This window comes from Capsella rubella, unplaced genomic scaffold (assembly GCF_000375325.1).
Source record: "Capsella rubella cultivar Monte Gargano unplaced genomic scaffold, Caprub1_0 scaffold_6, whole genome shotgun sequence".
NCBI classification, from domain to species: domain Eukaryota; kingdom Viridiplantae; phylum Streptophyta; class Magnoliopsida; order Brassicales; family Brassicaceae; genus Capsella; species Capsella rubella.
This window is the reverse complement of record NW_006238918.1, coordinates 13,684,645-13,707,797: the sequence shown is the minus strand read 5'-3', so window position 1 is coordinate 13,707,797 and position 23,153 is coordinate 13,684,645. Positions and strand designations below refer to the sequence as shown.

At 32.9% G+C, this 23,153-nt stretch overlaps 4 protein-coding genes, 1 long non-coding RNA gene and 1 other non-coding gene across 10 annotated transcripts; 2 read left to right on the top strand and 4 right to left on the bottom strand.

Annotated features, from left to right (window-relative positions):
• Positions 1-3,826: 3,826 nt before the first annotated feature.
• Positions 3,827-7,679, bottom strand: LOC17881120. 5 transcript variants are annotated; one of them, XR_002833187.1, is made up of 8 exons: positions 7,529-7,679; positions 5,112-7,150; positions 4,938-4,997; positions 4,778-4,843; positions 4,542-4,628; positions 4,370-4,440; positions 4,237-4,299; positions 3,827-4,122 (listed from the first exon to the last, which is right to left on the bottom strand). It is a non-coding gene; the product is annotated as an uncharacterized LOC17881120 (long non-coding RNA). The 5 variants fall into 5 exon arrangements; XR_002833186.1 differs by having other exon boundaries at positions 4,938-5,945; positions 7,098-7,150; XR_002833185.1 differs by having other exon boundaries at positions 4,938-7,150.
• A 1,496-nt stretch (positions 7,680-9,175) lies between these two features.
• On the bottom strand, positions 9,176-9,773 carry LOC17881749 (E3 ubiquitin-protein ligase RHA1B). Its single transcript, XM_006290075.2, has one exon. The coding sequence runs from the start codon at positions 9,771-9,773 to the stop codon at positions 9,330-9,332; it is 444 nt and encodes a 147-aa protein (XP_006290137.1). The 3' UTR covers positions 9,176-9,329.
• A 496-nt stretch (positions 9,774-10,269) lies between these two features.
• TRNAA-AGC lies at positions 10,270-10,342 on the top strand. Its single transcript has one exon. It is a non-coding gene; the product is annotated as a tRNA-Ala (tRNA).
• Positions 10,343-12,091: 1,749 nt separating this feature from the next.
• Positions 12,092-14,685, bottom strand: LOC17881995. Its single transcript, XM_006287474.2, has 3 exons — positions 13,698-14,685; positions 12,399-12,941; positions 12,092-12,306 (listed from the first exon to the last, which is right to left on the bottom strand). Exons 1-3 carry the CDS (start codon positions 14,583-14,585, stop codon positions 12,202-12,204), a joined length of 1,536 nt encoding a protein of 511 aa, XP_006287536.1. The 5' UTR covers positions 14,586-14,685; the 3' UTR covers positions 12,092-12,201.
• A 1,282-nt stretch (positions 14,686-15,967) lies between these two features.
• Positions 15,968-19,423, top strand: LOC17883124 (TIR domain-containing protein). The gene is given in 7 exon segments (XM_023780339.1): positions 15,968-15,984; positions 16,039-16,197; positions 16,385-16,424; positions 16,426-16,456; positions 17,604-18,129; positions 18,855-18,927; positions 19,047-19,423. Coding segments are annotated over 7 exon segments (1,125 nt in total). The 3' UTR covers positions 19,326-19,423.
• A 620-nt stretch (positions 19,424-20,043) lies between these two features.
• Positions 20,044-22,317, bottom strand: LOC17883824 (mitogen-activated protein kinase 5). The gene is made up of 6 exons (XM_006287898.2): positions 22,006-22,317; positions 21,412-21,541; positions 21,191-21,328; positions 20,748-21,080; positions 20,481-20,664; positions 20,044-20,403 (listed from the first exon to the last, which is right to left on the bottom strand). The coding sequence occupies exons 1-6, from the start codon at positions 22,176-22,178 to the stop codon at positions 20,231-20,233; spliced, it is 1,131 nt and encodes a 376-aa protein (XP_006287960.1). The 5' UTR covers positions 22,179-22,317; the 3' UTR covers positions 20,044-20,230.
• Between the last annotated feature and the right edge of the window lie 836 nt (positions 22,318-23,153).

The window sequence follows — 23,153 nt, the reverse complement described above, 5'->3', positions numbered from 1 at the left end:
AAGAGCTTCTTGCGGAGTTTACTAATGAAATTGATATATTTATATGATATTATAGCTGTTGAATCTTGATGATAAAGGCATAGAGACCTCAAAGTTTTGATAATGATTTTTTGTTGTTGTTTTGTGGTCTCTTATAAACCACAAAAACTTTGGATAAACCTTACTTGATATTTATTAGTCACAACAATAAAATAAATCATCTTAATATATATTTATATATTTTGAAATTTTATAATATATTGTTATTGTTGTATCCCAGATGAACCTTCTCTCATAAATCAGCATATAGTATTGACAAATTCAAATATATTACTCAGTGGTCGATTGAGAAAACAAATTCGATAAGTTACACTGACTTCATTCTTCGAACTTTCAACGGTGGCTTCAGTGAGTGCTACTCCAAAATGAATGTTACCTATATATTCGAATTATTCTATATATATATGTTACATGTTTAGAAAGATCCACGATTTGGTGTCGAACTATTTACCTAAGTTTGGGAATATCCAAATTAAATTAAGAAACCTACTAAAGAGTTTTTTAAAAATGATTTAAGAAATATAGAAAAGTTTTTAAAGGATTTTTATATACTAGGAATACGGTTTAACATCCGTTAACTATCATTTTCAAATGATACTACTCAACATGAATACATGATATATTGGTTATTCGTTAGTTTTGATTCGATTTGGTATATATATGTGATTTCATCCAATATATATTCACATTTCGTATTTAAATCTTATTTAACATCTCTAACATATATACACATGTACATCTTTTAATATTTACAGCTAAATAATATATAAAGGTTTTTTATAAATATAACTTCATACGTACGTATGGTCCAAATCTAGTATGTGTATAACTGAGCAAATCACAATCCATATTTTCTGTGTATACATATTACTAGATTTTGATTCGGTGGGATAAACATTTTTAATTCATATTTTAGAAAATTTACAAATTTTGTTTGAGTTTATTTTGTAATTATTAAGATTATATATTATCAATTTTTACTAAATCATTTTGATTATACATATCATATATTGTTGTTGTTAAAAAATAGTAAAATATATATTTTTACCCGTATTTAAGTATGAAATTAATGAAATTTGTTTCTATCAATATCAATTCAAACTCGTCATGTCTTACAACTCGTCCTGTCATAAAATGTTTAGCAAGGTCAATAATACTTCAGATTAAACTTCGTGTAGAGTAAAAAAAAATAATAACAGTTAAACTTTTAAAAAGTTTAAAAATGTTTTACATAATTTTTTAATGCATTGTATATAATAATTAAAAAAAAATCAAACATAGAACATCAAGAAAAGTGACCACAAAAAATATTATACCTTTCGTAATCAGCTTCTAATGTAGTTTTAACTTTTTACTTGTGTAATATTTAAAATAATTCGATAACATAATAAAATAGATTAAAAAAACCTTAATGTAAATAAATAATTTTATTAGTGATATATACCTCTAATGTTGTTGTTTTTTTAATTTTGCAATAATATTTTGATGTTTTTAAAACTTTTAGTGTTATTAAGATGCCGGACCAATGGTTTGAGGAAACATAAGATCTTATCATAGGCTTTGGTTTGCTTTCATGCCTATCGTGTAGCAATTTTTAAATATTGGTTTTCTAAAAAGTTTATAAAGGTCCTACATTTGCAATAAACTTATAATTTTGCAAGAAGGGGCCTAAAATTTTTGGAATTTTAACTAGACATGTTAAATTTATAACTTAAACATAACTAAGTTTGGATTGAACATGCATCTTGTTTTGTATGTGTTTGTATTTTTAGGCTTGGGTGTGTTTTGGATCATTCATATTTTGGATGTTTGGGATTAAGATGTTTAGAATCCGAGTAAGATTCAAATGACTTTTGGTAATTTAGGATTGGTCGAGCTCAGTACCAAGACCAATTCTCCTCTATTAGAACGAGAGAAATGGACTGGCGGCGCAAGCGTTCGCCTGAGAGACCTAGAAGTAGGCATGACCAAAAGCTAACCTTAACCGTATTTTTAACCGTAACCGGACCGTTTATCAACCGTAACCGGACCGTAACCGTATAAAACGGTTAAAAATTGTAACCGTTAACCGTAAAAGTAAATTAGTTACGGTTAAAAAATAATAATAACCGTAACCGTTAATTAACCGTAACCATAATTAACCGTAATTAATCGTCGGTTAACCGTACGGTTAAACGCTCGGTTAACCGCATATTTAAAATTTTAAAATAAATTATATTATAACTGTATACAATACCCAGATTTAACTAATTCACTATAAATAATTGAAATCAAATATGTTTTTTACTTGTAAAATAAATAATATTTCATAAAATTTTATCTCCAATATTAATATTATAATAATCATCAAATAACCGTAACCGTATTTAACCGTAACCGTAATTAACCGTAACCGTATATAACCGTAACCGTCTTAACCGTATATATAATGATTAAGGTTATAGTTAAAAAAATTATAACCGTTAACCGGTGGTTAATTAACCATAACCGCATTAACCGTAACCGTGGTCATGCCTACCTAGAAGTATGCATGAATCTCTCAGGATCGAATGCTGGAAATTCTGTACACCCCCCCCCCTCCAACCTCCCTTTTCAAAGCTCCCCTCGCCTCCTCTCTTCCCATCTTCAGGGGAGAAGCTCAGGGTATCACTAAAGGTCAAAGACCAGCTCTTGAAAGATTATCGGATGGGACCGCAACAAAAGATTCAAATGACTTTCGATAATTTAGGATTGGTCGAGCTCTCTCGTTCTATGTCCAGATTTTTTCGGACTAGGACTAGATGACCCTTAAATTTTGTTCACAATATATTTGAATTAGGCACATAGTCCGATTAATTTTTGAGCTCGACCTATCGCGAATCTCACCATATTTTGTTGGTCTTCACGTATATTTATGTTAGTTTTTAAGTATTTGTTATTTTTGGGTTTCGGTGTGTTCGGATAAATTTTTCAAATTGGGATGTTTAGATCAGAATACGATCCAAATGATTTTCGATAAATTATGATCGGTTCGGATTTTTCCGATTTCTGTTCGGTTTACAATTTTTTTTTTTGAAAAACCTAAAGTGTAACTGAAAGTCTGAAACATAGAAAAGTTCGGTTACATGACCAAAATTTGGATCTAAATTAGGTGATTAAACACGATTAGACCCCAAACTGGATCCGTATTACCCGATCCGAATTATTTGAATTACCAACTCTGGCTGGATTTCAAAAATTCCGGACCGCTCCAGATCCAATTGCTTGAATTCGGATTATATGCTCAGGCATATTTTTTGTGTTGTTTGGACGTGTTTGCGGTCTGTGTTTTGACGTTTTAGCGTTTGCGTTGTGTTTGGACGTTTTCGAGTTTGTGTTGTGTTTGCATTTGCGGTTTTTTCACATTTGCTTTTATTTCTGTTCACGTTCATGTTATTGCTCACATGTGTTTGCGTTTGTTTGTTTTTGGACGTGTTTGTGTTTGTGTTTGGACGTGTTTGTGTTTGTGTCTTTATTTTTGCGTACGTGTTTTTGCGTTTGTTTGTTTTTGGACGTGCTTGCGTTTGGACGTGTTTGCGTTTGTGTTTGTGTTTGCGTTTGTGTGCCTTTATTTTTGAGTTTTTGTTTGTGTTTGCATTTGCGTTTGCCCTTGAACGTGTTTGTGTTGCGTTTGCGTTTGAGGTTTTGTTTGGACGTGGTTCTGGTTGTGTTTGTTTTTTTTTTTGGTAAGTTGGTTGTGTTTGTGTTTGCATTTGTGTTTGTGTTTGCATTTGTATTTGTGTATTTTTCACATTTAGTTTTTGTTTCTGTTTACGTTTACCCTCTGCGTTCACGTTCATGTTTTTGTTAGCATCACGTGTGTGTTTGTGTTTGTGTTTGGAGGTGTTTGCGTTTAGTGTGTGTGTTTGCGTTCATGATTAATATTTGCTTTAATGAGTTAGTAGTTCAATTGAAGTTTTAACGTTAGTCTTAACCAAGCGATCTTTGGACGAACTCATTGCTACTAAAATAATTTGGTTTAAATAAGAATACACTGACCTGATTAAAAAGCGGGAACCATGTAATCAATCCTCAAAAACTCCATTCCTGCAATAACTTGGTTTCCTGTAATGAATCAAGGCAAAGAGAAGTTGGTTTCAGTGATATGTCTTCTCTTCAATGGCCAGACCAAAAATAAAACAATCATGAGAATTTCTCTCTACAGCTAAATATATGTACCTCGTGCTCTACTCATTACATTTCTTGTTGGCTTTCTCAAAGCAAGAAACGACTAACTCAAACCTAAGACAAACTCATGAGTCATGTCATTCCAAAATTCAAATGTAGTACCAATGTAAAGACAAGGACGTACCTGAGAAACCAAAGTTATTTTCTTGCTCGCCAATAGTGTTGAAGAGAACACCAAACTTGTTTCACCTTATCCTGTTATGAAAACCAAAAGCCACCACAGAAACTAAACTATTCCTATAAAGAGTATTATAGAGTTATGAAATCAGAGAAGCAATGTAAAGACAAGGGCGTACCTGAGAAACCATAGCTTTTTTTTTTTTTTAATCTCTTATAAGTCAAAGTATAGATGTGAAGAGAGCACCAAACTTGTTCACCTTATCCTGTTATGAACTCCAAAAGTCACCGCATAAACTAAACTTTTCGTATAAAGAGTATAGAGAGCACTCTTCCACAACTCCTACTATGATAATTCAAACGAACCCCATAACATAATACTATTGGAAAATCAAAGGGAGAAGTCAAACCTTACCTGAGACACAAATCTAAAAGGACAAGCTAACTAATAACTCATTGCAAAACAGTTATCAGTCTTTACCTGGTCAAAAGAAAGATTCAGCCAAGGAATGACAAACTATATAAAGGGAAGTTCTTGTGAAAATCATAACTTAGTTTAGGGAAGGATAATGTACCTGATCAAATCGGAAAAGAATATGAACCCTAAACTGACTTCCTGCAGAAACTCAATTCCCCTGTTAAGAAAAGGTCAACAGAAAGATGTGATTAGTACATATTACAATAAGTCGGTTAGTTCTTCACTTACCTAACTTTTGCTAGAAATATGAACAAAAGAGAAATAAACTTACCTTCGGTTTCGGAAAAATGAACTTACTAGTATTGTAGACATACGGGACAATATCATATGCTGTCCAGGCTCAGCTAGACATAGATTTCAGCAGATCATTGGACAATTTCTTAATATATCATTAAACATGCCTTCTTAAGAAGCCATTTCTCCTCCATCAATATGCAGATCATTGAGTATATTACTATATCATATGCTGTCCAGGCTCAGCTAGACATAGATTTCAGCAAATCATTGGACACCCAATATATCTTTAGATAAGCCTCCTTAACAATTTGTTTCTCCTCCAATCAATATGCAGATCATTGAACATTAGCATTTTATCTTTCAGCAGAAGACTGAATTTTTTCCCCTCCTCCATCCCATGCAGAACATTGAATATTATTACATCATGCTGTCCCAGCTCAGCTAGATATCGAGTTTCATTGAATTTCGCCAATCTCTGTAACACCATCATTAGACAAGCCTCCTTATAAAACATTTCTCCTCAAGTCAATATGCAGATCATTGAACATTAACATTTATCTTTCAGCAGAAGACTGAATTTTTTTTCCCTCCTCCATCCCATGCAGAACATTGAATATTATTACATCATGCTGTCCCAGCTCAGCTACATATAGTTTCATTGAATTTTGCCAAGCCTCCTTAAAAATCCATTTCTCCTCCAGTCAATATGCAGATCCTTGAACATTAGCATTTTATCTTTCAGCAGAAGACTGAATTTTTTCCCCTCCTCCATCCCATGCAGAACATTGAATATTATTTTACATCATGCTGTCCCAGCTCAGCTAGATATACTCTTATACTTAGGCAGAAAATTGAATTTTGCCAATCTCTGTAACACCATCATTAGACAAGTCTCCTTAAAAAGACATTTCTCCTTTAATCAATAAGCAGATTATATCTTATGCTGTCCCAGCTCAGCTTTTAGCAGATCATTGAACATTGAAATACATTTCTCCTCTAATCAATATGCAGATCATTGAACATTATCATTCTTATCTTTAAGCAGATTATTGAATCCATGTCTCCAATCATTAGATTAAGCAGATCATTGAAGCCTTAATAAAGGACATTTCATTTTTTTCCTCCAAGAACATATGCAGAACATTGAATACCATATGCTATCCCAGCTCAGCTAGATATAAAGTCTCAGCAGACAACTTGAATTACCTTAAAGGCATATATGCAAGATATATAATGAAGTTTTATGTGATCATGCTTGCCAAGTTTGATCCAAGATATTGATATCATGAATCTTGGATACATATTTGACAAGTCTTACTTGATTTAGAAACCACTTCAAGATATATCTTTGTTTGCTTGTGTTAGGCAACATTATAGACGTGACAATTTCCCCAAGTTAGAAACCGGAGATACAACAATCATATGTGTTGCCGTCCCTATCTCTTGGGTTTTCAATAAAATGAAAAGACAAGTCTTACATATGTGAGATATATAGTGAAGTTTTATCTGATCATGCTTGCCAAGTTTGATCCAAGATACTGAATTCATGAATCTTGGTTACATAACTTGACAAGTCTTACTTAATTTAAAGATCACTTCAAAATATATCTCTTTGTCTGCTTGTGTTATATCGGACAATTTCCCCAAGTTAGAAACCGGACATACAACAAGCACATATGTTGACGTCCCTTTCTTTTGGGTTTTCAATAATATCAAAAGACAAGTCTTACATACGTGAGATATATAATGAAGTTTTATCTGGTCATGCTTGCCAAGTTTGATCCAAGATATTGAATTCATTAATCTTGGATACATAACTAGACAAGGCTTACTTGATTCAGAGACCACTTCAAGATAGATCTTTGTCTGCTTGCGTTAGACATTGTAGATGATACAGAACAGTTTCCCCAAGTTAGAACCAGGCATACAACAATTATATGTGTTGTCGTCCCTTTTTTCTGGGTTTTTTAGTCAAAATTAAAAACTTTCAAACAAATAATTAAAGTTTTTAAAGAAATACCTCAGTGATGGTGTGGGCATAGCGTCAATCATCGACAGAGTTAGATAGAAACCCTAAGACAAAAAGAGGGGTTTTTAATCGCAATTACAAATTATTATAAAAAAGGAGATTTTGAAACAAAGAATCGAAAAACAAAGCCATGCATTCAAAGATTAATCGCAGTTACGAATTTTAAAAGAGGAGAATTTGAATCTAAGATCCATAGATAATGAAATTTGATTTAAAACCAAAATCTAAAACAACAACAAACCCTAATCGAAAATTTCAAAAGAGGAGATTTTGAATCTAAGAATCGCAAAATTCTTTGTTTTCTTTAAATAGGAGTTTGAATCTGAACAATATAAGTTCTAAACCCAAGAAAAAACACAATCAAGAAAGTTAAATCCTTAAAAAATCAATGAAAACAAAAATCTCAAAAAGAGAAAACTTACGATGACGATGACGATGATGATAGCCTTTACCAAAACTCCGATGATGATAGCCTTCGATAACAAAACTCTGAAGCGCTCCAATGAAACAAGAAAAAACGAGAGCGAAAAAGGAAAAAAACTCAAAAAAAAAAGTATAAATTAATGAGAAAACCATCTGCAACAATTCATTATCAAACAAAATATATAAAGAGACGATACTTAGTGACCGTTGTGAAGAGAAATTATTGGGCCTCACTAAACCTTATCGGGCTTAAACCAACTTACTTGATATATTCCTTTTTTTTTTGTCAGCAAACAAACTAAAAAGTTGATATGTTTCCATTTTTAACGAAAATTAACATTTTTGAAAAAAGTGAAATACAAATATACCCGTTTTTTAAATTAATGGAAAATAAAATTGTTACGACTTTAGTTTATTATTTGTGGGATTTATCATATATTGATTGACACGACGAATACCATAATGGAAAGCTGATAGAAGTAAGTACATACCAACAACAATATTTAGCATCCATCTCATACTCTAAATCTTTTTCGTTGAAATAAAACCCAAGTTTATAATGGACATAATTAATAACAAAAGACCAAAAGGGTTTTATCAACCAACAGAAGCTTTCCAACAATACATGTTTTGAACCATTGATTTCCAATGAGTTGTAACTTATTACATTCCTTAATCCTTCTTCTTGTTCAGAGCTCCTCTTGGAATCTTGCTCAAGACTTTACTCAAAACCTTCTCATCGAGTACTGCGTATTGCTTCTTGATTTCTTTCATCGCTTTCTCCCCCCCAAAGGCATCTACTTTGTCCTCATACTTTTCGTAAATCACAGGAATTGTGAAGAGAAGGACAGTAGCTGGAAACAAACAATAAAACCAAAAAAACTAAGGCTAAGTATCAAGCTAGACAAGTGAGATTCCTGTCAGGTTAAAAGCAATAAGATGCGTATGAATCATTACCAATATAGAACAATGTCAAGAAGTTGCCCTGAGAACAAATAATCAGTTAAATCAAGCACTTGATGCATCGTTATCTCATACTCAAACATGGAAAGGGTGTTTCAAAAACTTACTTGTGGATGAAGGTACAAGCATTAGACCACAAGAACAATGCTGCGAGAGCAGCCATCGCAAAGTGAGAAAATGGTATTCGATTAACTCGAATAATACCCAAGACGCAGTTATAGCACCAATTAGACTCCACCAGATACCTTCTTGTTCCTCCAAAGGAATATATCAGCAGCTACATGCAAATAATGAATGCAGATTTTAAGCAAAGTTTCTGAGTCTTTTCAAAATTTTTAGCTTATGTTCGACCAAAACAGACAGCTAAATACAAGAATTACAAATACACACTCAAATTCAGTTTCAAAGAAGAGCAAAATCACAATGTCAACTACTCAATCGAGCAAAGTCACTATATAAGATACTAAACCTAGCAAAAACAGAGTGCAATTCGAAGATATAGAGATAGATCCATACGTTTTACACCACCGAGAACCTTATGAACAGGTTTCTCCAAGATCGATTCTTCGTGCTTGTGGTCTTCCACCATTGTTGTTGATTCTAGAAACCTCTGAGCAAAGAGGAAGAAAAAAAACCCTAACTCGTTTACTTGTGTATATATATGATAGAGACGAAAAGTATCATTCACAGATAATGATGTCTTATCATATTTTTTTCGAATAAACATTATACAAATCCAAAATTTTATCCAGAACTTTTATATTCATCGGATGCTACATATTATATAGTGTTTTAAAAAGTAAAAACCACTATTAGTTGATATATTCCACTTCTTGATCACCACTGAACCGAAACAGAATCAGAATCCATCTCGGTGTAATTGTCATCCGACAAGAACCGGTTCCGACAAATAGGACACGTCATCTTGCAACACCCAACGATCCAACGGTCTAAACAACGATGGTGGAACACGTGTCCACACTTTGGAAGCTGCCTAATCATATCGTCAGGCTTGAAATCGGATAAACACACCGTACAACAATCATCAGGAACGGTCAAAAGATCCGAGATACGAACCACAGGGACTAACTCTAAATCTTCGACAAGACTCTTCGGCTTCGGACTCGTGTCGGGACGAGAGGTATAGTGGTCAAGAAAACTAGGTAGACCGATGTAAGGACAAAGAGCATAGATGATGTCTCTAAAGAAACCAATGACGCAAAGTGTCTTTATTACGTACCCTGGAATCTGAAGTTGTTTGAAATCTGTTAGAAGACCCATGAGTACTGAGAGAGAGAGATACAAGAGACAAGTATGAGTATAAGTATATATATTATATGAAACGTAATCTATAATTGAATAAGGCGGCTGAAGATATTTGATTAATCAACAATGGTAGGTCTTATAATAAGGTGTTTTTTTTAAATAGACTGTGATGACACAACAAAACAAAGGAGAGATCTTTGGTCTTGTGTACGTAAGTAGAGTTTTATTATGTACAGTGTACTAGATTAAAAGTCAATGAAAATCATCGTGAATCTGTAGATATGATGCTTCACCAACTTGTAGAATGTTCTAAAAGGGGTTGTATTCAAAATCATGATTTTTGAAGATTTTATTAGGGGATTTAGGAAATTTACGGTTTTGAGAGATTTATGTGAGTTTTTAAAAAAATTTGGTGAATGAATCTGTTATTATTTTTGATTTTTACAAAATAAAAAAACCTCTTTCATCCATATATTTATATGTACTTCTAAGATAAACTAAATAGCAAATTGGGGATGTAGCTCAGATGGTAGAGCGCTCGCTTAGCATGCGAGAGGTACGGGGATCGATACCCCGCATCTCCATGTGGTTTTTGTCATTTTATGTTACTGTAGACAACTGAAAAAAGAAAATATTATTTTTTTCATCTTAATTAATATTATTATTATATTAGAAAAGCTTATATAGTAACAGTAAATTACATATGCTTTCTTATTTAATAATCTAAGTTTTGTAACTAAAAATTAATGTGTCAAAATTATTTCATCGTCGGACCACACGTTCGTATGAAGGGAACTACTATATTCTGCTTCTGCTAGCTTTTCAAACAACGTTGTATTATATAAGGAGAGAACGTAATGAGGGGAAACACAACAATCTATATCGAACACATGTATGCAACTTGCTCACACGATTGAGAAAACGATTCAGTCCTGAATCATGTCGTTGCGATGTTATAAGAATACAATGCTACTAGGACTGGTTCAGCACTGGTTCAGGTCACGAATTCATGGTTAGCAAGTTAACTTCTCATTTGTTCTGTTTATAGTGATAGCTCTGTTTTCAGCTCTGTTTCTACACCTATATCATGAACATCTTTGTACCTGTTTGTCCAATTAACCAATTTTACATTTTCGTTATATAAAAAAGAGCAAAAATGTGTCAAATTAGCTTTTAAAAAGTAATTTCATTTTAGCAAAAAATTAAAGGACATTAGACTAGAGCCGTTACAATATGATGTGCCGTTACAATATGATGTACAGAAGAAAAGTTAATGTCAATTGTTTTATTGTTTAAAATTATTATTACCGTTAAAACGCTCCAGCTAATAAATGTTTTGTTTAATCATTAGATTAGTGCCGTTACAATACGACGTAGTTTTGGACGCGTGTGTATTTTTTTTTTTGAACTAAAAAAAAAAAATAAAAAAAAATACACATGTGTATACATTACACATATACATTGGTAGATCTCATTTCCCCTAAACAAATAAAAAATGTATTTTTCTAATTAGGGTTTTCGATTATTCCAATCTCCGCTACTCGGCTTTTTCTTCTCCGATCAAACCTACCCAGAGACGCTCTACGCTACCAAATCTTACGCCGACGAAAGTCTTTACTATGGGTTTTGATTTTCTGACCTAAAATTCCGATTGCCTAAGCCTAATTCTAGTTAGCTTGCAAATATAGATATTTCTTTTAGTTGTATGAATGTTAAAATATATTCATAAAAAACCCCGATAAAAATGATATTTAGCTGAATGTTTTAGAACTTTAAATCGACAAAAACAGTTTAGAAAAAAAAACTTAGTAACTAAGTGTTTGAAACCAATAACGTAGAGCTAGAGCACCTGCAAATATATAATTTGTGGTGGCGATAAGTCTAATTCTAGTTAGCTTGCAAATATAGAATTTGTAGTGGCAATGGCATAGACTCTTTGAATCAAGTAAGATGTAAATCATATTATCCTAGCTACCGTTTGAATCATCTACATAATCTCTAACCTAGAAATAGAAGATACAATAGAATGTAAGTTATTAAGGTATTGGAAAAAAAAAAGAGCAGAAATGGTAAAAGACTACTCAAATTTGTGTAAAGCTAGGAATTACAATTATGGATACACCATCGTATTTAGCATCTACCTATGCTTATGATTCTGATTATTTCTAAATCATCTTCTTCTGTGGAGTAACCAAAAGATCTTTACGTTTTGCTTAAAAAGAGAAAAATTTGTGAAAATGGATCACAATGACTTCAACCCAGATCATTCACACACATGTGAACAATGGGAGAAAATGAGACTTGGAACGCAATAAACAACATATAAAGATATATGGAGTAAAATTAAATAATTAGCTGGCAAAAACCATATGATTAAAAAGCCTAAGAAGGTGCCTCTAATATATTTTCTCTATCAAAATTCATTTTATTACAAAATTTGGTATTACTTAACTTCAGTGACTTCACCTGCTCTACATACACCAACATTTATCCATAATGTATTATTCCTCTTTGTTTGTAATACTCTGCAACAGTTTCTTCTTGGTGACTGCCCAAAAAACATAATAATCACTAAGCATTAACATATTAATCCAAAGAAATAAAAATTCATTTCTTATATAAAAAGTTTTATTCACTTACCCTGCTCCATAGGTGAGGATCCGGTTCTTTGTAGACTACTATATTGTTGATCTCCTCCGGGTTAGCCATATCCCAGCGGCAAGCCGGATGCCGATCCTGATGCCTCGTGTATTCGCTAACCGTCGTATTCAACTGCGGGTCGAATTTCACATTTGACATGTGGAAAACAAACGGTGTTTGGCAAGGATTGCGACTCACGGGCCTAGTATTGAACGCGTAGGCAGTGTAATCCGCTCTTTTGTACCAATTCAAGAAAGTCCTAGAAGGCATTTCCATTTCGCGAGGAGAAAAAGATCCGCGGAACACCTGGACCGCGTATCCCCACGAGACCGAAATCGTCCAGCTTTTGTACTTGTCATAACATATTGATTGCTGGAGAAGCCCGGCCGAATCGATCTTCATCGGTGTAGTTAGTTTCTTAATGGCCCGAACACGAGTCATGTTTGGAAAAATCGGTTCCACAACATCAAGATGGTGCATTGATACAAACGGTATTACCGGATGTGCAGCTAGGAGGCCAAAGAGGTTCCCATGAACGTCGTACTACAAATGAAATACAAAAAAAAAACTGAATTAACAAAATTTAAAGAACTTGTTACAAAAACCATGAAAACTGTGAATAGAGGAGCGTAGCTTTCACGTGTTATACATTGCGGGTAGAGGAAAAGAGAGAGTCACAACATAACTCACAAGTCTTTTAAGACTTTATAAGGTTGAAAACTGACCAAACGGGTCTTATTCCGACATCTCGGAATCTAACTATGGACAAAGACTGACTCTGTTTAAGTGTTCGAATTATTCTGCTTTAATCACTTTTTAATTCGTTCTAATTAGACTAAACAATTCACCTTTACCTTTCTTTTTCTATCGAACGAAGCTTATTGGTATTTCCAATGGTTAACTTTTTGGCCGGCTGTTTAAGTAGTGCGACACAGAACTCGGATCTCCATAAATTCACTAAATTAATGTCAATTATTAAAGTTAATAAACTCCATTGCAATAAAGATTCACACATCTACCAAAATTTACTACTAGTAGATAAAACGAATGTGAAGTCATTAAACAATCTAGATTTATGTAAAAGAAAGCTTTCACCTTTAATCTATTCAACACTTACCTCTCATGACTTCTTCTAAAGCATTAAATCTCATTAACAAACCTTAACCAATTACTACTATGAATGCTAATTACTCACTAATCATCAACTTTGACTTTTTAAGCCAAACCAATCTAAGTAAGCACTATAACCCAATTTAACAAAACCAACAATACAAGATCAAGATAAAAAAGTTTACTTACTTGATGAAACCCAATCTCCTTAGTTAAAGGAACACCAAGCTCAGCCATACAAGCTTGCATCCGATCATCAGAACCATACAAAGCCGGATACCTCTGAATACACCGATCTTGCATCTTACTCAAAGCCACAGCCAAAGGATAACTAATAGCAAAACCACCACCACCATAAGCCATTCCATAAGAGAAAAAAATGTTCTGTAAATGAGATTCCGACAAGCTCCCAATATAATACATCTGTTCGTGATCATACTTCCTCAAAACCCTAATTAGATTATCCGTAACAAACACGGTATCATCATCACCCATCACGAACCACCTCACGTTCTTCTTCTTCTCCTCAGAATCAAGATTCATCAGCGTCTCGGAAACTATCCTCGAGATCCGTATCGCTGATCGGTGTCCTTTCTTGTTAGTATAACGAAACGACGACGTGTTACCGGAGATTCTCACCGGCGGGAGGTTTTCTTGATCTCCGGCGTCTGATTTAATCTTTACCTCTTTGTCTAACCACACGTATCCTCTCATCTTCTTTGGCTTAAACCAAATCTTGATATACTCTTTCCTATGTTTCCATAGCTTCGACGACGCAGCAATACCGAACACCACATGGTTTAGATCGGTGGCTTCGTGCTCCGCCGCCGTTACCGGAACCGTGAGTGCTTTTTTCGCGGGTCTTTGATGATGAAGAATTGAGTCGGAGTCATAGGAGGTAAGATCTTCTTGGCAAGGGTGTGAAGTGGAGACGATCTTGAGAGTGTAGATGATATAAGTGACGGAGATGAAGAGGAGGAGCCAGATCATTAAACGACCGGGTCGGGTCATGGATATATTCGATGAGGTCCGATCCCATATGGGTTTCTCCGATGAGTCTTTCTTGTTTCCTTTCATTCACAGTGAGATATAGACAAATGTGAATTTGTGGAAAAACAAAACCGTAGTTTTGTAAGAAGAAAAAAAGAAACTGATGAGTCTTTTTGAGTTTTTTTTTTTTTTTGGGTTTTTTTTGGTTTTTTTTGTTTTCTCTCTGAGTTAAAGCTAACGTTGTGTAGACCAAATTTGTGTGGTCTTTTACTGTTGTTTCCTAAGCTTCCGTAGTTGGTCATACTCGTCTACGTGTCGAGTTTTGCTCTGATTACGTCATTACTAGACCATGTAAAAGTTGTACTTTTCTTTGAGTTAATTGTTTTTTTTTTTTATATACCAATACAAAATAGGTATGAAATCGAAGGTAACAACAAAATAAGTATTTTTTGTTTATTTGAAAAATGGTTATAGATTCATCTTCAAAAGAGTGAACTGAATTTTTTGGTGAAGAGAATGAAGTAACCAAGAGTACAAAAGAAATAAATCAGAGGAAACAAACAGAAGCAGAGAAAAACATTAAAAAACAGAGTCTTTAATTATTTTTTCTTGATTATCTTTATAATAAAATTTGTATATAGTTATAAATTTTTGATATTATTTGAACCAAATGTTGTCAAACAAATTATTATTTTATGAAATTTTCTTAAATATATACAGTATTAAGTTAATTCCAAATCAATAAATTCCCTTAGATAGCATATTTTAAGTTTTTTTTTCCAAAAATATCATTATTTTCTACTCCAAAAATACTACAAAAATTGTAAATAGCATAAACATAAAAAGTTGAATTTTGAAGATGTAGAATTTTTTTTCTTATGTTTAGGTTGACTATTTATATTTAGTATATAGTTTTTGAGGTAGAGTGTAGTGTTTATGATTTATAATTTAGTTTGAATTTTAAATATTTAAGTTTTAGTTTTGTGGCATTTTTATAAAAAAAATTATAATTTAATGGAATTTTTGGAAAATAAACTTTATAATGATATTTTTGAAAAAATACACATTTTCTGGTATTTAAGAGAATTAAATTTATTATTTTATCATACTATATGTTAATTCATCAAAACATTATTATAAAAGATCTTACGTATATAATAATTGAAATGGTCGCAGACATAGTGCCGGTTTGTGTGGGAGTCTAGGAAGCAACGTGTTTTTCTTTATCAAATAACTTATTCATTTGTGTCTGTAAGCATTATACTTACATGTGCTAGCTAGCTTCTGACGAATCTTGTGGTGTTTTTTTCAACGTCTTTGTATTATTTTCTGACTCTGTCGTCGAATCTATTTATTCTAAGACGGTGTAGAAACTAGGCACCTGGATGAAACAAATAATACTAATTAAGCCACAATAATTCAGCTCTCAACAAAAAATAAGATTCATACCATAAAGGCCAAGAAAGAAGATGATCATGATCCAAAAGTATAAAGCTATGTAAAAACTAAAAACCAAAGAAAGAAGATAAACACACATAAGGATCTTTGGATATCTAAACATAACATACATCATGATGAATTTAGTGATGATGTCCCATCATCTAGACCTAGACAAAACAGAAATAATAGAGTGCAAAGCGGTTGCAGCGATCCGCGATTTGATCTGTCCGCGTTTTGGAATCATTCTAAGTTCTCCAGAGTGATCTCCTTGTCTCCTTCTCTTCACGGAAACACCAGAGCTTCCTTTCACTAGCTCTTCTCCATTCATCATAGTGCAAAATAAAAGTAAGTGAACCTGTTTCTTTTCTCTTCTAGCACGTACCCTTTAGAAGCTTGGTGAGATCTTTCTAAATATCTTTCAATGTTGGTGCTTTATATAGAGTGAGTGGTAGAGAGAAGAAACAGATTATGGTGTTGTTGCTAGTGGGAAGCTGCTTGGTTTCTTGAGTCGCTGACAGGTTAAGTAGTTAGGACACATGCCAACTTGCAACATTTGTTACATGACAACAAATAAAGTATTAGAAATTTGTTTTCTTTCTAATGATGTTTGATGGTATTGGACCGTTTGTGCGGTCGGGTGTTATCTTTTCAATGTTTTCCCCGACAAATTACAGGCAACAATCGATGCAATGATCCAAAATTTGTGTTTAACTCGAATTTTGCTTTGAAGTTTTTAGGAACCAGTTGTTGTTGGTTTTTTTCTTCTTTTATAATTTAGATTTTTGACTCTTAAAGGTAATTTTAGAAAACTAATAATAATAAATGGTATTTTTCTCCCCAAAGAAAACACTTTTTTACTGGAAGATGTATAGCAGGGAAATTGTAATTTAAGAAAATAACTCTAATTGATGACATTGTATAATCGTAAATTGACATAAATTACCGCATAATATTTGTAGAAAAACACTCATAAAAAATGAAAATTACATAAAACGAAAATTGTACGGTTTTAGATACACTATTTTACAAAATGGCAGAATGTAATATTACTACTTATCATAAAAATAAGTAACTATATATCCATTTATTTATATATTCTAAGTAAAAAACATAAATTTTATATTTTTTATACGGTTTATCAAATATTATTCTCTGGATATTTTGTATGGATAGAATATTTGTATGATTGAAGCATCATTTCATCATGCTATTACCAATCGGGGTTGAATGGTTGTTCTTATCTTATCTTTTGATAACTATATAGTAAATTTATAAAACAAAGCAATACAAGAATTACTTGGTAAAGATACTTATTACAAGAAATGGTCAAAGTCAAGTATATATCTATAAACTTATAATGGATTGCCAATTAACCGATCATACTAAAATCTTGTTTTCTCTAATGATCACATCATTACTATTTGACTATTGAGGTTTATATAATCTTATGTTCTGCATAAGAAAATCCCAATAACGCGTAACTTATAACTGGAAAATTAGTGAAAATTTACGTAAAATAGTAAGAAAAAACCTACCAAAAAACTTATTGGTTTACTAATGTGAGAAAAAAACATAATATTAACGTTTTTATAAGGAACGAGCGAGGTCGAAGAGTACCATTTCTATTGCGATAACGAAAACATAAGAACTAAATAATGAATCAAGAGAAGGTCTTGGCCATGCATGGCACAACAGCTCCACCGCAGCATCAAGTGTTCGTAAGTTTCCGAGGAAGCGACGTTCGCCATAACTTCTTCAGCTTCCTCAAAGACGCATTGATAAAGAACAATATCAACGTGGTAACGGACGAGGACGCACCTAGGGGAAAACCCATCGATGAGAATCTTTTGAAGCTTATAAGAAACTCTAGGATCGCTGTCGTGATCTTCTCCGAGAACTATCCTGAATCCACTTGGTGCTTGGACGAGTTGGTGGAGATAGAGAGACAAATGGGTCTTAATAAGCTTGATTCTTGTCCTATCTTTTTCGAGGTTGAGACTTGTCACGTTAAACTTCAGGCAACAAGAAGTGTTTTCGAATACAATCTACTGCGGTTGGAGCACGAAGAACGGAGAAAGGCTAGGCAGATTGGTAAGAAGGCATGGGAGGATGCAGAGGAGAGATTCGAGGGATGGAGGAGAGCTTTGATTTTGGTTGCGTCTCGCTTGGGTTTGACATATAAAAAGGAGAGGTTTGATTCATTTTAACTAAACAATATGGTTTTTTTTATTTATCTTGAAGGTATAATTGAAGTTTATTATACTGAGTAACTAGTACAAGATTACATTAATAAACCCTATATATAACTACTATTAAGTAGGCAATGAAAAATACTATATAATCCTAAAAAAATGATTGAGAATTAGAAAATATGTAAAGTAACATCATTTATCTCTAATTGACCCAAAATTAACATCGGTTACCACAACCAAGGTAAATATTATGTATAATTACATCAATTGATAAAAAAAAAGGTGTCACTATTTTCAGAGTCATTTATCTAATAGACGCAAAATTATTTTGTATCAATTATCGGTAATAGAAAATAGAAAATTTCAAAACAAGTGACACAATGATTATTTTTTGTAGTGACTCATAATACTATAGTATAATAAATTTTCAAATTATTAAAATGCAAAATTAAAGCTTGATTAATCTCCTATAAAGAGGTATAAAGTGATGGTTTCACATTTTCAAAATGTGAAAATACGAAAACAGTGGTCTAGCTCACCACATTTAATTGTCAACGACTAAACATAATTAACAACGAATATAGTGATTTATGTTTTCAGATTAACAACGAATAAAAGTCATATAACTTTCAAAGTCTTATTTGGAAACAGACAAACAGTGTCTTCCATTGCGACATTGTTATGTATCATTCTCAACTAAGTTTTTTCTTATTTGCTTTGGAAGCAACCAAGCAACCTTCGTTAATGAAATCGTCGAGAAGGTTAAGGCAATGCTGGACAACATTTCCTCATCACATGTACGTAACCCTTTTAAATCCAAAACTACCTATAGTTGTACAATTTTATAAATTGAAATATATATTGTCCATGAATCATACACATATTATTTTACTAATGATTGTAATTAACGATCTAGATTGTGCCGCAACATCAAGTGTACATAAGTTTCATGAGTCCAGAGCTCCGCAACAAGTTCTCCAGCTTTCTAAGAGCCGCTTTACGAAGGAGTGGGATCAATGTCTTTCTAGATGATGAGAATATTACTAGAATAGAGTCAGGAGATGAAGTTGATAGACTTTTTTGTCGAGGCTCGAGAGTCATCAATGATCGCACTTGTGATCATGAGTCATTGACTCATGACCAAAAGGTACAAGAGCTCGATATGGTACTTGGAGGAGTGGTTAAGGATAAATAAACGCATCGTGCACTTCTTTTAGTCTTCCCACTTCATAATAACGTGATACAACATGACGATGAGATCAAATTATATAAGAGGCTTTGGTCATAAAATGTTATCAGAATTTTTTCTATCATTTGTATATCTATATTAACATTTTTGAAGTATCTTTTGTGTTATACCCTTTTATTTTATAATATTTTTATAATCAAACCCTTACCTTTTTTCTATATTTTTTTAGAAACGAATGTATATTACTCAAACGATACAAAAAATGGATGTATTAAAGTATTATTGATAATTGCGTAGCACGGATCATGTGATGGAACGGCTTATAATTTACATAATTATGATTATAGATATTTTTACGGGTTGTTTACTATAGTATAACTCACAAAATATTTTAATATGAAAATTATACTATGTAAACGAATATTATGTCAATATCATTTCATTATTTTAAATATTATACTTATTTAATTAATTTGATCAAATTACGATTATATAAAAAATAAATTATTATATAATATTCTACGATTTAAATCATGGAATTAATAATTAAAATATAATAGTACACTCTTATGTACTAAACAAAGCTAATAAAAAGAATACATTTTAGAATGTCGTCTCGCGGGTTAAAATCTAGTTCTCAAACATTAACGTAAAATGTTGCCAGTTTTTTTTTTTTCAACAAGTAATATTAAGAATGGTTTCATTAACTAAACAAGAAGAGCAATGTTTACATATAAAATAAGATATGGTAAAACACAGAAACTCAATGCTAATTTATTTGTTTTAATATTGGTATTACGAGAAATTAAAGTTAAGGTAAAAGGTAACCTGATAAAAGAATGGACATTAACTACTACACTTTGCTCAATTTCAGAGTATAATATTTGCATGCCCTCTTCTTGAATTCTGTTTCAAATGGTTGGATGAGGATTAAACTTCACAGATTCGAGCCATACTAGCTCCTTTATCTCTTCTTCAGTAGAAGCCGGGTCCTCAAAGTCGAAACTGAATTGCTTGGAACAAACAGGCTCATCGTTAAGGTCATGTAGAGCTGACAAGTAAGGATGACACAGTGCTTCCTCAACTGCAAGATAAAGACCATGATCAAGGATTCATCATGCATATGCAATCTCAGTTTGTTTGAGAGTATTCTAATCATACCCGTGATACGGCTTTTTGGATCAAACACAAGCATTTTCTCTAGTAGATCGATAGCTGTAGAACTCATACTAGGAAATCTAGTAGAAAAGTTCTGCCTTGGGTACTTAGGTAGTTCCTTAACATATTTTCTCGCATTCTCGCTTCTTAAAAACTCGAGGCTTGCTCCATCAGGCGATCCTATCAACTGTATAAACCGCATAACACAACTCATAAACATATTGCAAACACAGATAGAAGTTTCCAGCATCTTTTCGAAACAGAACATACCTCGGTTATAAGTTTAAGCTGATGGACATAGTCTTTTCCCGGGAATAGAGGTTCCCTTGTCATGATTTCAGCAAATATGCAACCAACAGACCAGACATCAATTGCAGAAGTGTACTCAGAACTATTAAGAAGCAGCTCTGGTGCTCGGTACCATCGAGTTACAACATACTCTGTCATGAACTCTGTTTCAGATGTCGTCCTTGCCAAACCAAAGTCAGTAATCTTGAGATCACAGTTCGAATTCAGAAGCAAGTTACTCGGTTTGAGGTCACGATGTAAGACATTAGCTGAATGAATATATTTGAGTCCACGAAGAATCTGATACAAGAAGTACTGCACAAGGAGAAAGAGTAACATTACTCATGAGTCATGATTCAATCAACCATAATATAAGACATAGTTGAGTTAAGAAATCGAAAAGACAAAGTTATGAATGTTATAACCTGACAATGATCATCATTCAAAGATTGGTCTGATCGAATAATCTGATGAAGATCAGTATCCATCAACTCAAAAACTATATAAACATCTACAAAATCATCCTTCTTTGGTGGTCTGATGATATCTTTTATAACAACAACCTGCAGAAATTGAAGACCACCTTTAGCGCTAAAACGCTAATCGTTTGAAGGGCTTCCGCGCGAAAATAGATTAGAAACCTTACATTCTCATGTTCCAAATGACGAAGTAGCTTAATCTCTCTCAACGTCCTCTTAGCATCTACTTTATTGTCAAAGGCTTTACCTATCTTCTTGATCGCAATTTCCTCGTGTGTCTCTGAATCTACTGCAGCACTAGAAAAACATACCAACAATCTCATGAAATCAATTTGCTTTTGCACTCTACAAACTAAACCAAATCAATAACAATTAACATTACACAATAAGATGTATCCACACACCAGATTTGTAGCTTCTTGATTCATAGCATTACACAATCAAAGAAACAAGAACATTTTCACTTTCAAAGACATCCAAAACATAAAGACCAAATCAATAACTCCACAAGCAGAAGCATAAACACAAACCAATATCATAAGATTCATCCAATTCAAGATGTGGTGGACAAAACCTTTCTTAAATCCAAAAAAAGATCAAATTTTTCAGACAACCCTGATTCAAAAACCCATCAAATCAATTAGAAAAGTATGATTCTTCAACATATACCAATGACTCAGTTTCTTTAACCAAATCCAGACATAGTATGTACTATGTAGTAGATTAACAAAAAAACAGAGTAAGTAAAAGAAGTTTCGTACCAGACAAAGCCATAAGCTCCTCTACCAATAGGTCGAATAGGAGGAACATACTTATTAGAGACTTCGAACAAGTTTCCATAGACATTGTACTGAAAATATCTTCCTCCATGAACAAGAACTCCTTTGATGTTAGTATCACCTGGATCTGTCGCTGAATCAATTTCATTAGCCATCTTTTACGAAATCAAGATTTTAGAGATGAGATTGATCGTCTCTGCAAAAATAAAAATAATGATATTGTTGAAAGTTCGAAGCTTTGAAAAATCTCAGGGAAGAGAGACAGAGAGGGAGAGAGAGACAAGTCAAAGGACAACGACTCTTTTCATTAGTTTTTCGAAGTTTGAAAATTTTGAATAGGTCAAAGAGATCGTTACTTATTCATCCTCCACGTGGCCTTCGTAATAAATCATGGAATGAGAAAATTACTGGGCCTGGCCCAACTAACTAAAATTTGAAATCTACGTAATGAAGGTGTGCTTAGGAGTTGAGACTTTGGCCCATACCAAAGACGAGCTTCCCACGTTGAAAGGCCATCTTTTATTGTAACTCTCGATCATATTAAAAAAAAAAGTTTAACTACGGAATATATTTTATAATAACTTTTTCTAATTTTGTATATCTGTTAGGTCAACAAGATTCGTCATTCCTTAATCCCCTATTTATTAAAAAGAAGGTAAATTATTAAAACAACATTACTAAGAATACGTAATTATATTCAAACCTCATTACAAATATAGGTTTTTAAAAAGAGATTAATATAACATACCAAAACTATATTTTAAAACTATAAAATAGATAAAAAAAAAGAATATAGTTTCTATTATATGAGACTACGCGATTTGTTGGAATCGAATTTGGGAGTGTTAACCACTTAACTCAACTCTAAACAATTACCGTACTATAATTACATATAGTCATACTAAAGTCTAACACTTAATTTACCCCATATTATCTCAACTCTAAACAATTACCGTACTATAATTACATATAGTCATACTAAAGTCTAACCCTTAATTTACCCCATATTATCGATATATTTTCCTTGTTAAATACATTTTTTTTTTGATAAACCTTATCGGCTGATCCGGTCAACCCGGTAGAAACGCACCGAAGTGCTTCAGAGTAGATTTCTCCCCGAAGGGCCACCA